The sequence below is a fragment of the Alnus glutinosa genome, chromosome 6 (assembly GCF_958979055.1).
Source record: "Alnus glutinosa chromosome 6, dhAlnGlut1.1, whole genome shotgun sequence".
In the NCBI taxonomy this organism is placed as follows: domain Eukaryota; kingdom Viridiplantae; phylum Streptophyta; class Magnoliopsida; order Fagales; family Betulaceae; genus Alnus; species Alnus glutinosa.
In genome coordinates this window covers 7,436,475-7,450,836 of record NC_084891.1, presented here as the reverse complement: position 1 = coordinate 7,450,836, position 14,362 = coordinate 7,436,475, and the positions used below count along the sequence as shown (strand labels likewise).

The following is a 14,362-nucleotide window of genomic DNA, read 5'->3' as shown; positions in this document are numbered from 1 at the left end:
TAGCAGCAAGTTCATAATCCATGATAGTAAAATTGGCAAGGTTCCAAACCAAACATGTTCCAAACAACTCACATATAATTAAATAAAGCAGAAATCACAACATTATAGAAGTCAACCACGTATTATCCTCAGTGAGTAGAATACTCACAATTCTTTCTTGCTTCAGAAAGTAATCACACACAAATATTTACCGCAATATAATTTAGTACAAGTGATATTGAATTAGTATGATTCACTAAAAATTCATCTTAACACTATTCTCATTTTTGAATTCTAAACCTTAATATAATTTCCTAACATTGCTTAGACATAATGACATATAAAATTAGCTTATTTTATTAGCACATATATTTTATGTAGACATTATTACGATATTTATTAATGTCCTTAAATATTAAAACAAACCTCATAATAGCATTAATATGCTGAAAGCATAATATCCATTTTATAAAATAGATATAACAGTTAAAATTACTGAACTCACAATAAAGTTTTGCAACCCAAAATAACTGAATCTTTAATTAGATACTTTTAAAGCAAGTATTGTTTCAATTATTCTAACTAAAACAATGAGATATCAAAATAGGTTTAAGCCAACATATGGCTTATTTTTATATTAAATAAACATAATAACTCTTATTTTGTTTATTATGTTTAATTATTTAATATCAAAATAGGTTTAAGCCTACAAAGAAGCTTGCTCATGGTGGAAAACCATTGATCTTACATTAGGTAGTGAAGGAGAAAAATGTTCCCCTTCATGGCAAACATTTCATACAGTTTAATTGAGTCTTTGGAAAACAAATAGAGAACCTCTCGAGCCCTTCCCCAACCTTATCTTGTCATCTATGTATGTGATTTGGAGTTTAACCTCACTCTGACCACCATATCTGAAATCCAATACTCCTACCTTCAGTTCAGGTGCCTCAAATACAACTTGCATATACCCATTTATCATCCAGAGCCTTCAGTGTTCCTGTTCATGTACATGTGAAGATACAAAGCAAAGCTATATATATATATATATATATATATATATATATATATATATATATATATATTATTTTATTTTAAGGGGTACAAAGCAAAATTATTGGCATTGAAAAGATGAAATAACTGTAGATAGAAAATACCAACAAATTAAATAACTTGTTCATGGTAGGCCAAGCCATAGACAGCCCGTACTTACGAAATGATAAGGTTTTAATTTCATTACAAAGAAGATATGTACAATGGTACGATTATGGCTTCTTCTTTTTTTTTTTTAAATGATGTGGAACCTTCAACGTAAAGCCACTTTATGACCCATCCTTGTTGAGTAAACCCCAGGACACGACCATCCATGAAAGAATCATGTATTAGTTGAGTGAGGACTCGAACAGCCGATCTCGTAATATAATTAACCAAATCGAGCTGACTTTCACAGGCAGTACAAACGATTATGACTTTTCCCTTTCAAACAATAAAATTGCTGATGGCATACCTTTCAAAGAGACCTCTCCATCCAGAAACCCAAAAGCAGAAAAGGAGACCTTGTTCCTAACAATGTCGGGAGCTTCAACAACCTGTATCATTTCCTTTGTTCTAAAAACAAGGCGGCCCAATGCACTCCGGTAGCCACCCCCAGGTGATGTTGGATTTGAACAGTACACCACATCCCACTCTGAAAAGCACTTCTATTGTCAGCCCATGATACAATGAACAATAAAAACCATCTTAGAAGCAGCAAGGAGCAAAGAACTACTCCCAAATAGATGACTGTCACAGGGAGGCTCTCCTGTAAGCCATTGGCATAAACTATGGTACTACAATTCAGCCAAAAAAAAAAAAAAAAGCATGTAATTTGCTATCTCCAGGCACCAATGGTGGATTTATTGTAAACATGAAGTAAAATAGAACATCTCTGGGATCCAAACTTCTGGTTTAGGAAGCATTGTTCATATCTCATGCACCTTGTGGATAGATGGAGACATAAAACATAATGAAACATGATAAATTGTTTTTTGATTGGTAAGTTACAGAAGCATCCAGTGGCTCTTGAACCTAAAATCTCAACTTCCAACCTACTCTTTTGCCAAGAGAAGAAGGTACCATTTAAGCTAAAGCTCATTGGCATTAAACAAGATAAATTGTTTCAAGATGTTGACAAGGTTATTTTCAAATTTATTCTTTCAACTAATCGACTTTATTCAACAAAAGAAAATAAGAGAACATGTGAAGAAGAACTGGATTGGTGCAAGGAAGTTATCAGAATCAATCAGGAAGCTTGAGCAGAATTATGGGCTTTACCTCCAAATATTAGAGGGCATTTCACCTCCACCGCCAGACTCTCCTCCTCCGAGTGCGAGAAAATGCGCCACAGATTGGAGAGATCCTCTGCCATTACTCCCCAACGAAAGTAAACTCCAAAGGAGAAAACCACGAAAATAGACAGAAATCTTCTTCTCAATCCCAAAACAGGACTAGAAAAAACTACTTTCTCCTCTAAGGTTTCTACGTCGCCCTAGAGAGAAACTCCATACCGGTTTCTGATGCAAAGCTTCCCTCCTATCAATTTTTCTCTTTTGGATGTCTCTTCTCTCCCGACGAAAGAGAGAAAGTTTCCTTATTTAAACCAAAAAACATTTGCAATGCCGCATTTGTATCAAGCTCTCCAAATTTTTTCTAAATTTTGGCTTAAGAAACTACTTTTTTGATTTTATCTATCACTTTTAAAAAGTTTCCTACATCATACTCTCTAAAAATTTCTCCATTTTAACTAGATATTAGTTTTTATTAGTTTTGAGACCAACCACTTTAACAATCCCTCCCTCTTAATCTCATTCCCAATCCACTCCATCACGAACAAACCCATCTTTCTCATAAACCAAACAGGAAAACATGAATCAACAAACAGAAACCAAAATTAAACATAGAATCAACATAAAAACATCTTTCATATCAAACCCATTTCCGATCAAAATTTAAAAGCTTCACTCTCCCAGTCAGACCCATTTCCGATCAAACCCATCTTTCCCAGTCAGACCCATGAATTAACAAAGAGGAAGTAACACGGACCTTCCATTACTCCTTTCGAGAACGTAAAGAGCAGCTGCACTCAAACAGCAACTGAGTCCACCCCACGGAATCACCATCTTCAACCAGCTCCACCACAAACCAAGAAACCCTAATTTCCAGCACTTTCTGTAAAACTTTTCATTGCAGGTAAAAAAACGAACAGCAGAGAAGCACCAAGAAGGATTGAGAAAATCCAATCTTGAAGAAGCTCAATAACAATGAAAATGGCGGAGAGAGAGAGAGAGAGAGACAGACAGACAGACAGACAGAGACAGAGAGGTCTATGGGAAACAAAGGTTCGGGAATAGAAGAAATAAAACTCGTTGTTCCACTCCGAGGCATCCACTGTCATCACTGGCGGGTCACAGAAAAGGAAAAAGAAAAGGAAAGGGAAAGGGGGCGCCAGGGAATATAGGGAAGAAGCGAGAGAATGAAAGAAAATGATAAAAAATAAATAAAAAAAAAAATGGCTTAACAAATTTTGGGGTCAAATTTGGAGAGGATTTTGGTTCTAACTTATTTCAGAGAAACTTTAAAGAATTTGATGAATCAAGAATTTTAGGGTTTTTCTCTAAAATTTACTGAAACTTTTAAGTTGTTAAGCTCAGTAAGGTTAAAAAGGGATAGATCATGTCAAAATCAATCATAGTTTTTTTTTTTAATCAATATGTAGAATATTTATTCTCATAAATTCGTAGATGTGAATAGATAATTCTTTTTAAAATAAAAAAAATTAATATATTTAATAATTAGTTTTTAAAAAGAATTATCTATTCACAGCTACTAATTATGAGATTAAAAAAATTGATGCCAAACATTGATTTAGTAAAATGTTATACAACAGTCATACGACTGAGATGACGTGTCAGTAGCAATTAGCTATTGACGCTTTATTTTTTTTATAAATGTTGATTCAATTATTAATTTTTACTGTCACATTATCAAGTCGTATGACAATTATACACTAATCTACTAAATAACATTAGTCTTATCATAAAGTTGCTTTTATTTTGAGAAAGGATGAGGCCTTTTTTATTTTTTATTTTTATTTTTTTAAATCTTATATCTTTTGCTAATCAACAAATGGAACTTATGGAAGCACCGTTAGTTCCCTTAATTAAACTAAAAATATTTGCAATGCTAAAAAAAAAAAAAAGTGCAAAGGGTTAAAACTAATAAAACGGATAGATTATGTCGAAGTAATAATATTGAAGCAGGCCGGGCCGGGCCGGGCCGAGCCCATAAAAGTATCATTGGTCTTATATATCAAAATTCTCGAACTCTCGCTCCATTCACTCATTTGGCAATACTGTGTGTGTTTGGCGCTCTTTCTCTTGCTCTGGCTCTGGCTCTCGCTCTCGCTCTCTCTTGTGTGAAATCGATCTCGGGCAGTGATTCCGCCTCTCTCTGCGCGCCTCAGGTATGCCTGTCCACCGATAAATTTATCTGGGATTTATTTTGCTTAGGGTTTTCTTTAAAAAAGTTTCAGATCAAGGATGTGATCGGAATTAGGAAATTAAACCCAGATCTTGAGATTCCGAAGGATTTAGGGTTTCATTTCGTCCAGAATACCCAAGCCCCACTCTTGTCCTCCATTAGTGGGTCATCGATTCAACTTCAACATATTTTTGTTTGTTTTTTTTTTTTATTTCCTGGATGATGTAATTTCAACATATATATATATATATTTTTGTTTTCTCAGAATCCTTAACCCTAACATTCTCGGTAAACAAACACCCCGCTGAATCCTTGCAACCACTGCCATCCCAGTTCATTCGAATCCATACCCTCATGGAATCCAACAAGTCCAGATTAAAAAACAAGAACAACAAGAATAGGTTCTTGCTGTGCTTTAGACTGGTCACCAAGGACGGTCGGAGTCCGTTTAAAAGGTTTCGGCGTCCGGACGGACCGGGCCAACCAGCTTTCACTTACATCGCTATGGGAGAGACGGAGGGCATAGTGTTCCCGAAGATATTGCCGCCGGATTTGGCAGCGGATATAGATAAAGAAGAAGGCGACGGTGGCCGAAGAGGGAAAAGATCGAACGGCAGGCTATCGAGAATTTTGAAATCGGTTTTGTCCGGGACGTCCTCGGTTAGTACTTCGATTGTAATCTTGGTGGTTCCTTTCTCTGTTTACTCTGTTTTATGGATGATTTTTATTTTTTAGTCTCTTTCTGTTTCTTCGCTTTCTTGATTATATTGTTGTTTTCAGACTTTCCACTTTGCATAAAAGAGAAGATCTACACTTGATCACAAAAGTACGCTAATTTGATGTTAGTTTGACTTAGATTAGTTGATTTATATATCTTTCTTTCTTCGTTTGGAGTTAATTGTGTTGAAGTTTGTGGGAAAACCTAAATTATGGGAATTATAGGAATAACAGTGGAAATATCACAAGAAACTGATATTGGATTAAACATATTTATAGGGTTTAGAGTAAATACAAGTATGGTAATCAAGTTGCCATGATTTCATTACAATCCCAATATATGATTACAATTAACCTGTAAATTAAGAAGATTTCATTATCAACCAAACATAGAATAAACGGAAAATGTTATATATTTTTCGTATATTCTAACAAGTTGATTAATAAATATTTGGTCCTTAATTTTCTATTGAATGCAACGCATCTTAATTTTTTATTTTCTATTTATGGTTTTTGTTTTTTTGGGGTGTGTTTGTGATACACCGACTGCTTGATACATACTTTATTTACTTTTTTTTTTAATGACGAGAAACCCTTCTATGGCAGGGTTACTTCGTGTATTCACCCTTGTCAGGAAAATTTCGAACTATGTAAAGCGCCCCCTCTTCACGGATCGGATAATAGTGTACTTCGGCTTTGCCCATAGGCTGGCCCCAAAGAATTGTTTGCACTTAAAGAGATTCGAACTTTAGACCTCATGGACTACCACAAAGACCAAGGCTCTTACCACTTAAGCCAACCCCAAGGGGTTTATACTTTATTTACTTGTCAATACCACTCCATGCGTTTTATTGTACTCTGCTTTCTTTCCTGCTTGCTCTCTGTTAAACTGATAATCCATTGCATACATTGTCTTCAGAGGGCGAAGAGGAGTAGTAGAAGAAATCCTGGACAAAGATCTTTCGGGTTAGAGACATCGAAATATCCAACGAAGAAGCAAAGTTTGTCCGATAATGAAAAGCTGAGAGTTAATTCAAATGATTCTGATACGAGGCGGCCTTTGCCAGAAACATGCAACTCGTTTAAACCGAGGCGGGATAATGCCCAAAAGCACGGAAGTGAAGATGGAGGTTGTTGTTTTAATGCTGGCTTGTGTTTGCTTGTTTTTTGTCTTTTGCTTTTGCTTTTATTTTTTAATTTTTAATTTTTTTAATTTTATTTCTTTTATTCTTTTATTCGTTTATTCTTTTCCCGATCCTTGGGATTATCCCACACATGGCATCTCTCTTTGACGAGAAGATCAGTTTAGTTTTCTTTTCAATGTATGCATGTACGTTTCAATTTTCAAGAAATGGAGTTGTATAAATATATTTCTCTATTGAAATCTAAGAATGAATTTGTTAACAACAACAAAGATGTTGCAGTTGCATACCTTAATTGATATGTAGACTAGACATTCCTCATGGGCAGCCTCTTTATGGTGGGTTTAAGAATGAAGATCCAGGTGTCCGATTTCACAAACTTGGCTCCATTAACCAGTGGCGAGCATGGATTCTTATCGATAGATAATATGGATTCGTATCGATTTGACAAACTTAGCTAAATGATATTTTTTAAAAACAAATTAATTCCAAGTTTGGTACCCTTAAACAGTTTCTCTTAAGTTTGTAGACGAGAAAAATAACTTCAGAAAGTAATTTATAATTTTTACCTTTCACAAAGACTTTATAATTAATTTTTATACCATTGAGAGTAATTTGTAATTTAGGTCAACCACATAAACCAATAATATAATTTTTTCAAAATTTAACAAAAAACCCCCCAAAACAATCTCGTTGCACCCAACAAAATACCTTGGCATTTTACCAAACAACTTTCCTGCAAACTAAACATGAGCAACTTCTTCCGAAGCTACTGATGCTAGCAAACGCAAGCCCCATTACTACAAATTATGACGTGGCTCCGCCACGTTGGGCAGACGTTAGAGCAGCACCCCTCCGAAGTGCACTGGAGGTCACTGACCTAGGCCAAGGTCCTTCTGGATCAGCCATAAACCCTGTAGTAAGTAGGACAATGCTCTTATCTTGTTTTATGTACAAGAGCCTCCGTGCTATACCTTTCACTCGCTTCCGGTATGGGACTCACGTGTGCACTAAAATATTTGCCTTCTAGTTGTGAAGAATAGATGATCAGTTCGGTTTGATAACTACTTTGATTAATGAAACAAAAGTGCCAATAAATATAAGAAACATCAAACGTTTTTCTTCTTTATTTAAAGTATTGGTGAAACATCTTTAAACGTCTTTCTTCTTCATTAAACTTCGAATAATTGACGTCAAAGAGTACTAGCACCGGTTTCTTTAAATCTCATTCCATTTTCTAAATGTAGGAAAAACTTGTAAAAACTCCATTGAATCATATTCCCTTGTATTCCCTAAACTAAGGAAACATCAAGAGAACTAAAAGTTATACCCTAAATCTAGGGAAGCAAAAATTGTTCCATTAACTTTATTTTAATATATTAAAAAAAAAATCTCCTTCATCTTTCATTCCTCTAGTATTTATTTAAAACAATATTTAAATAATTTATCTTTCATCTCTCTTTCTCCAAGTATTTAATTTAAAGAATATTTGAATAGGACAAGGAAAGGATAAATGAAGTTATTGTGAAGTTTATTTAAATAAGGAAGCAAAAAGTAGTTTAGTTCCTTACATTAAAGAAAAATTTTAAAGAATCTACTGCTAGTACTCTAAAACTTTATAATCCAAAGTTATGCTGTAAATATCATGAAATGCATTGTTGCTGTATGAAATGTGTTTAGAGAGCATAGGAACATGGAAGAAAGGAGCCCTTGACTGGCACAGGACGAGACAACCAATGGTGAGATGAGAATAAGTGAGTGAGAGAAAGGAGAAAATGCTATGGATAGTGTTAGTATATCAGCAACATTCTGGTTGACAAAAATACTTTATGTAACGGTTGCTTTTTAACAGGATTATCGGTTCTATTCAGAATCTCCATGTATTCAGACAATATTCAAATCAAAGCATGTGATTGACCACAAGCTTCTAGAAGATATCCATGAAGAGTCTTTGCAAATTCCAAAGGCAAATCAATCGGTTCCCGTGCAACCGTCCAGACGAGCCTTTGAAGGCATTTGAATGTCCCGCAGTGTCCTACAGATAACGATGAAGACGTCCGGACGTCAGACCAACACCGTCCGGACGCTAGGTCAATCAGTATTCAACAAGGAGTTGGATTTCAAAAGTCGACACTGTTAGGGAGTCTCTACAAGCCGTCCAAACGACGTGGCAACACGTCCGGACGCTGTCCAGCATTTCAAAATATTCCAGTGTTCCGTTCGAATGCTACAAGGAGTTATAGCGAAGACCGTCCGGACGCTCAGTCAAGCCGTCTGGAGCGTCCGGACGTGGACCTGATAAGGATAGAATTGTGCTATTTCTGAAAAGATATCGTAGAAAACCGTCTGGACGTGGCTAACTTCCGTCCAGACGCTCGACAGCTAAAGTCCGTTTTTCAGAAGATTTAGGGTTTCTTTGAGCCTATAAATAGGGGGCTCTAGGCTTGTAAATTGTATAGAATTCAACAGTGAATTCTCTTAGCTTTGAGAGGGTGTTTAGGGAGAATCGAAGATCCGCTAGATCTCAAACCATTGCCAGTGTGTGCTCAACAATTCGTGTGAAGTCTATCTTAGGGGTCGGCCATAAGGTAGAGGAATCCATAGAAGACCCCTTCAAGAAGGAGACTTGGTTGCGAGGCGTTCACGTTAGGTTACGTGTCAGAGTGCTAGATATGATCGCTGCATAGGGTATGTAAGTGTTACTATCTATGTACTAGCTTTGTCTTCTGATAGTGGATTTCCTGAGTTTGGCTGCCCCGGAGTGATTTTTTCTCTTCACAAAGTTTCCTCTTCGTAACAAATGTCTTGTCTTATTTAAATTTCGCATTTAAGATATTTTGTTGCACACAAACACACACACTTGGTTAAATTAGAAGTCAATATTTATTATCAATTGGTATCAGAGCAGGTTACACTTGTGTTTTAGAATTTTTTTTTATAGTGTGATCTATGACTTCTTCTAACATAAATCTTTCTGAGTTCTCTGAAGATGATTTTTATGATTTCTCTAAAGATACCCTTTTGATAGGTAAACTCTTTAAGAAATCCAATAAAGAACTCAAGAAGATTAAGCAAGAAAAAGAGTCTTTGTTTTTACAATTACCTGAATCACATGTTTTGATTGACTCTTTGAAATCTGAAAATACCATGCTTTTTGATATTGTTGATGCACTAGAGAATAAATTAAAAGAATCATAGGATCTCTTGGAAAAATTCTCTAGTAATAATTTAAAAAGCATGCTTTGTATTCATACAGATATTTCTAACAAGCCTGATTTAATTGTAATGATTTAAGTACTACTTCACATACTTCTGATTCTGAATTAGATTCTATTGATATTAAGCCTGTGATAGAAGATACAGCTTGTTTAGATAATTCATGCTTAACTAATCATGTGATGCCTAACTCCAAGTAATCAGGAATATAAGGTAAGTTTATTCCTAAGTGTCATAATTGTGGGAAGATTGGTCATATTAAGCCAAATTGTTATTTGTTGAAATCTCACAGGCCTTGGATTAAGCAGGATGCTCTGAGGAAAAGTGGAGTTGAAGATTCTTCCTCATCAAAATATGTCCATCCGCATAGGAGACATAAAAGGTAAGGCAATATTGTTTGTAAGAATGCTAACCATATTTCTGCAGAGAAAGTCAAGCAGCATTCCAACAAAAGAAGCATGCCCACCTGTCATCACTACGGCATCACCGGTCACATCCGACCCAAATGTCCATATCTTCAGGCTCAGAAGTCAAAGGTTCAGAAGGAGCTGCCAACAAAAGCTACACCAAGTACTCTACCTCCGACTACATTCCAGGCTCCACGGCATAAGCAGCGACAGCTAAAGTTTGTTCCTGCCAATCAGAGTGGCAAATCAAAGAATAACAAATCAAGGCACTACAAGAAAAAGCCACAAAAGCCCATTAGCAACCATGGCTATGAAGGGTTGTTAAGCCTAATGCAATGTATGCTAAGAAGAATGGACAACATGAACAAGACCTACAAACCACCACCACGGATCAAGCAGGTATGGGTCAGGAATGATGAGACCATTCACCCCTTGAGGGGGAGTGGACTCACATAGTAGAGGTGAAGTCTTACCATGCCTAAGATTTTGGTTCCTAAATCCTAGTGCATGTCAGGTATGTTTTGCATTGCATAATTTATCATGTCATATCCTATTCGTGCCTTTCATTCTATTTTAGGAACCATTTATTCTATCCCCATATTTTCTCTTGTTGTCTTGAGAAACTTCTGCATATATTTTTAAGGATAACAGTTAAAGCATGTCGGGCGGCTGCTTTTCTGTCTTGATATTTCTAAACCTCTCTCCTTGAGGACAGGTTTGATTTTACCTTACATGCTGGGACTAGATGTTATTTCCTTTTCCATAAGCATGTCCTTGTTGTTTTTCTATTTTATTATTTTCAAAAAAAAAAAAATGAGGGAGAAGATTCAGAATTTTTATTTTTTTAAGAGTTGCTTTTCAGATATTATATGTGTTTTTGTCTGATATCTCAGTTCATTGTACATTAATTAAGTATGCTTATATATGATTGGGATTTTATGTCTGATATCTGCTAAGTTTTCCTGTGCATCTTAATACTAGATAGTTGTTTTTCTCATGCGATGAAAAATTGTGCACTATCCAAAGCTCCCCTAAGGTACATTTTTTCTCTGACTTTTAGCTTCTGAAAATTCTAATGAGAGAGATTTTTTTTGCCAAGATGGTCAAGTTAACCAACTCACTAGTTGAACCTAGAACTCATAAATTCTGGCATTCTTTCTAGGTTGCAGCACCAAGTGATAAAAAAACATTCAAAATTGAAAAAAAAAAAAAAAAAAAAGGATAAATAAAAAGATCCACTACTTTTGTGCTATAAATCTATTCTTAAACTTGTCCCTATAGAAACAGTCAATGACCAAATCATTGTGGAAATAGACGGTCACTAAAGGACGAAGTAAAAGAAAAGTGCTACAACTTAAGGGGAATGTATCAGATGAGGGTGGCTAAGCCCTAGTAAAATAAGGTTTGACGTTTGACTGATCTAACATTGATTTTCTCTCTTATTTAGAAAATCCGGTTGCTTTAAGTCATATCAGTAAACTTCATACCTTATTGAGAAAGCTTTTATACACACACACACGCATTGCATGAGTTAAGTTTACTATTGAAAAATTTCTATCTGCAGGGAAATTTTTATGCTCTTAACTCTCAATTATATCTTGGTATATTTTTGAAATGCTATTTGACTATTTTATCAATTATTTATACATGTGTGTTCTGAAACTAACGTTAAGAAATTTTTTTCTTCATATTTCCCTATGTTTTTCAGCTTCTAGTGTGAAGCGTCCGGATGAACATGTTCTTGCGTCCGGACGTGCTCGGCTCTGTCGATCTCTTATCTGACAGCATGCTATCCGGACAAGTATGTACCACGTCTGAACGCAAGCTTTTTACTTTCTCTGCCAAACACACACACACTACTTTTTGCATGTTCTATCATGTTGTGTTGTGTTGTGTTGTGTTGTGTGTGTTTTCTCTCGAACTGATCCCGAGATTTTGGCATTCTCTGCACATCTTTTCTCATTCCTAGGTATTTCCTTTGACTTTCCTAATTCTTTTAAGCTTTGGTTCTTTTTAGAATATTGAAACCTTTAATTGATTATGATTTGAGAGATTGTGCATGAATATCTTTTTTTGTCTTTATGCTGGATGGATATTACTAATGTGTGACTTTTGGATTACTATATCTACTTTTATATTTCTTTATGCATCCAATTGATAGCCATCATAATACCACATTCTTTTTGAAACTAGCAGGATCTAATATTTCTTTGTGGTGTTATTTTTGGATAGATTTCAATATAAATATTTTCAGGAATATGTTGTCCTGTGGCTTCCAGCATAGTGTCAGACATATGGCTCTTTAGAAAACAGACCAGTGTTGAAATCATATGTTCCAGAGATCTCAAATTTTAGATGAGCTCATTCCCCCTACTCATACAGAGTCTTCCGTAACATTTTCCTCTAAGATCTGCACCAACTAAAGATTCAGTGGTGAATCTTTTTATCATCTTCCAGACCATTTGTCTAGAGGATTTCCTTCTGTGAATGATCAATTTCAAGCTAGAAGACTCAAGTGACTGAAAATTTTCAGTCTATGGTTTCCCGGCTTCAGGAGCAAGAAGCCGAAGTGACTCAAATTTAGGAAATATGATATCTTGAGGTTTTGGTTTTCTCTTGTCAATTTGAGCTTTTGATGAGACACTTTACTATTATTTTTGTTGTTTTGAATTTTAGTAATTGTGGTTTTCTCTTATACTCTGTTTACCCTTTGTCCTTTTGAGACAAAAATGGGGAGTATTTTTTGTTTTGGACCGGGAATGTATTTCCAAACCGGTCAAGTGTTTTTTTTTTCCCTAAATAGCCAAAGGGGGAGTTTGTTAGTATTTTATAATGGCAACATTCTGGTTGACAAAAACTTTTTATGTAATGGTTGCTTTTTAACAGGATTATCAGTTCTATTCAGAATCTTCATGTATTCAGACAATATTCAAATCAAAGCATGTGACTGACCACAAGCTTCTAGAAGATATCCATGAAGAGTCATTGCGAATTCCAAAGGCAAATCGACTGGTTTCTGTGCAACCATTCAGACGAGCCTTTGAAGGCGTCTGGACGCCCCGCAGTGTCCTACAGATAACGATGAAGACGTCCGGACGTCAGAGCAACACCGTTCGGACACTAGGTCAATCAATATTCAACAAGGAGTTGGATTTCAGAAGTTGACACTGTTAGGGAGTCTCTGCAAGCCGTCCAGATGACGTGGCAACACGTCTGGACGCTATCCAGCATTTCAGAATATTCCAGTGTTCCGTTCGAACGCTACAAGGAGTTATAGCGAAGACCGTCCGAACGCTTGGTCAAGTCGTCCGAACGTAGATCTAATAAGGATAGAATTGCGATGTTTCTGAAAGGATATCGCAGAAAACCATCCGGATGTGGCTAACTTCCGTCCGGACGCTCAACAGTCAGAGTCCGTTTTTCAGCAAATTTAGAGTTTCGTTAAGTCTATAAATAGGGGGCTTTAGGCTTGTAAATTGTACAGAATTCGACAATAAAATCTCTTAGCTTTGAGAGGGTATTTAGGGAGAATTGAAGGTCCGCTAGCTCTAAAACCGTTGCCGGTGTGTGCTCAACAGTTCATGTGAAGTCTATCTTAGGAGTCAGCCCTAAGGTAAAGGAATCCATAGAAGACCCCTTCAAGTAGGAGACTTGGTTGGGAGGCGTTCACGTTGGGTTACGTGTCAGAGTGCTAGATATGATCGTTGCATCAGGTATGTGAGTGTTACTGTCTATGTACTAGCTTTGTCTTCTGATAGTGGATTTCTTGGGTTTGGTTGCCTCGGAGTGGTTTTTTCTCTTCACAGAGTTTTCACTTCGTAACAAGTATCTTATCTTATTTAAATTCCGCATTTAAGATATTTTGTTGCACACAAACACACACACTTTTCATATATTTTTGTTTTTAGGTTTAATATTTTTTATTAAATTATTTTTTTTAGGGTATTTCTGTCTTTAAACGAAATATAATGTCTAAAAATAGAATATTCTATCTGATTTAACAAGATTCCCTATCTACGGGTAGTTTTGGTAAGTAAATGGTAGTTCGATGCTGTCAGGTGGTGAGAGTGTCAGTTCATGGGGGCATATTGACAAAGGCTGGTAGTTTATGGGGGGAATAGGTAATTACCACTAAGTTTAAACTCAAATGTTTAAAATATCAAAAGTGAAATTGTTTTGAAACCATGCATTGTTTTATAACTTACAATCTCAATCAGATATTCCTCAAACACTTACGGAAAACTTTCAAAAACGATATGGTATTATGAAAAGTCATTTTGAGTCTATCAATGGCTTATTTCATGGTTTACTTTCATTTAATGTTTACTAAGTCGTGAACTTATGTAGTTGCTACGATTTCCACCTATGAAACACCTTGATGTTTTG

At 35.8% G+C, this 14,362-nt stretch overlaps 1 protein-coding gene and 1 pseudogene across 4 annotated transcripts; one reads left to right on the top strand and one right to left on the bottom strand.

Moving 5' to 3' along the window:
* Positions 1-764: 764 nt before the first annotated feature.
* On the bottom strand, positions 765-2,383 carry LOC133871468 (probable plastid-lipid-associated protein 8, chloroplastic; annotated as a pseudogene).
* Positions 2,384-4,351: 1,968 nt separating this feature from the next.
* LOC133871125 (uncharacterized) lies at positions 4,352-6,625 on the top strand. 4 transcript variants are annotated; one of them, XR_009900824.1, is made up of 4 exons: positions 4,352-4,477; positions 4,760-5,154; positions 5,818-6,019; positions 6,131-6,625. XR_009900824.1 is itself a non-coding variant. In XM_062308501.1 (3 exons), exons 2-3 carry the CDS (start codon positions 4,849-4,851, stop codon positions 6,413-6,415), a joined length of 591 nt encoding a protein of 196 aa, XP_062164485.1. In that variant the 5' UTR covers positions 4,352-4,477; positions 4,760-4,848; the 3' UTR covers positions 6,416-6,625. The 4 variants fall into 4 exon arrangements, 1 of the variants encoding a protein (XP_062164485.1); XR_009900823.1 differs by having other exon boundaries at positions 5,818-6,038; XR_009900822.1 differs by having other exon boundaries at positions 5,818-6,625.
* Positions 6,626-14,362: the final 7,737 nt, after the last annotated feature.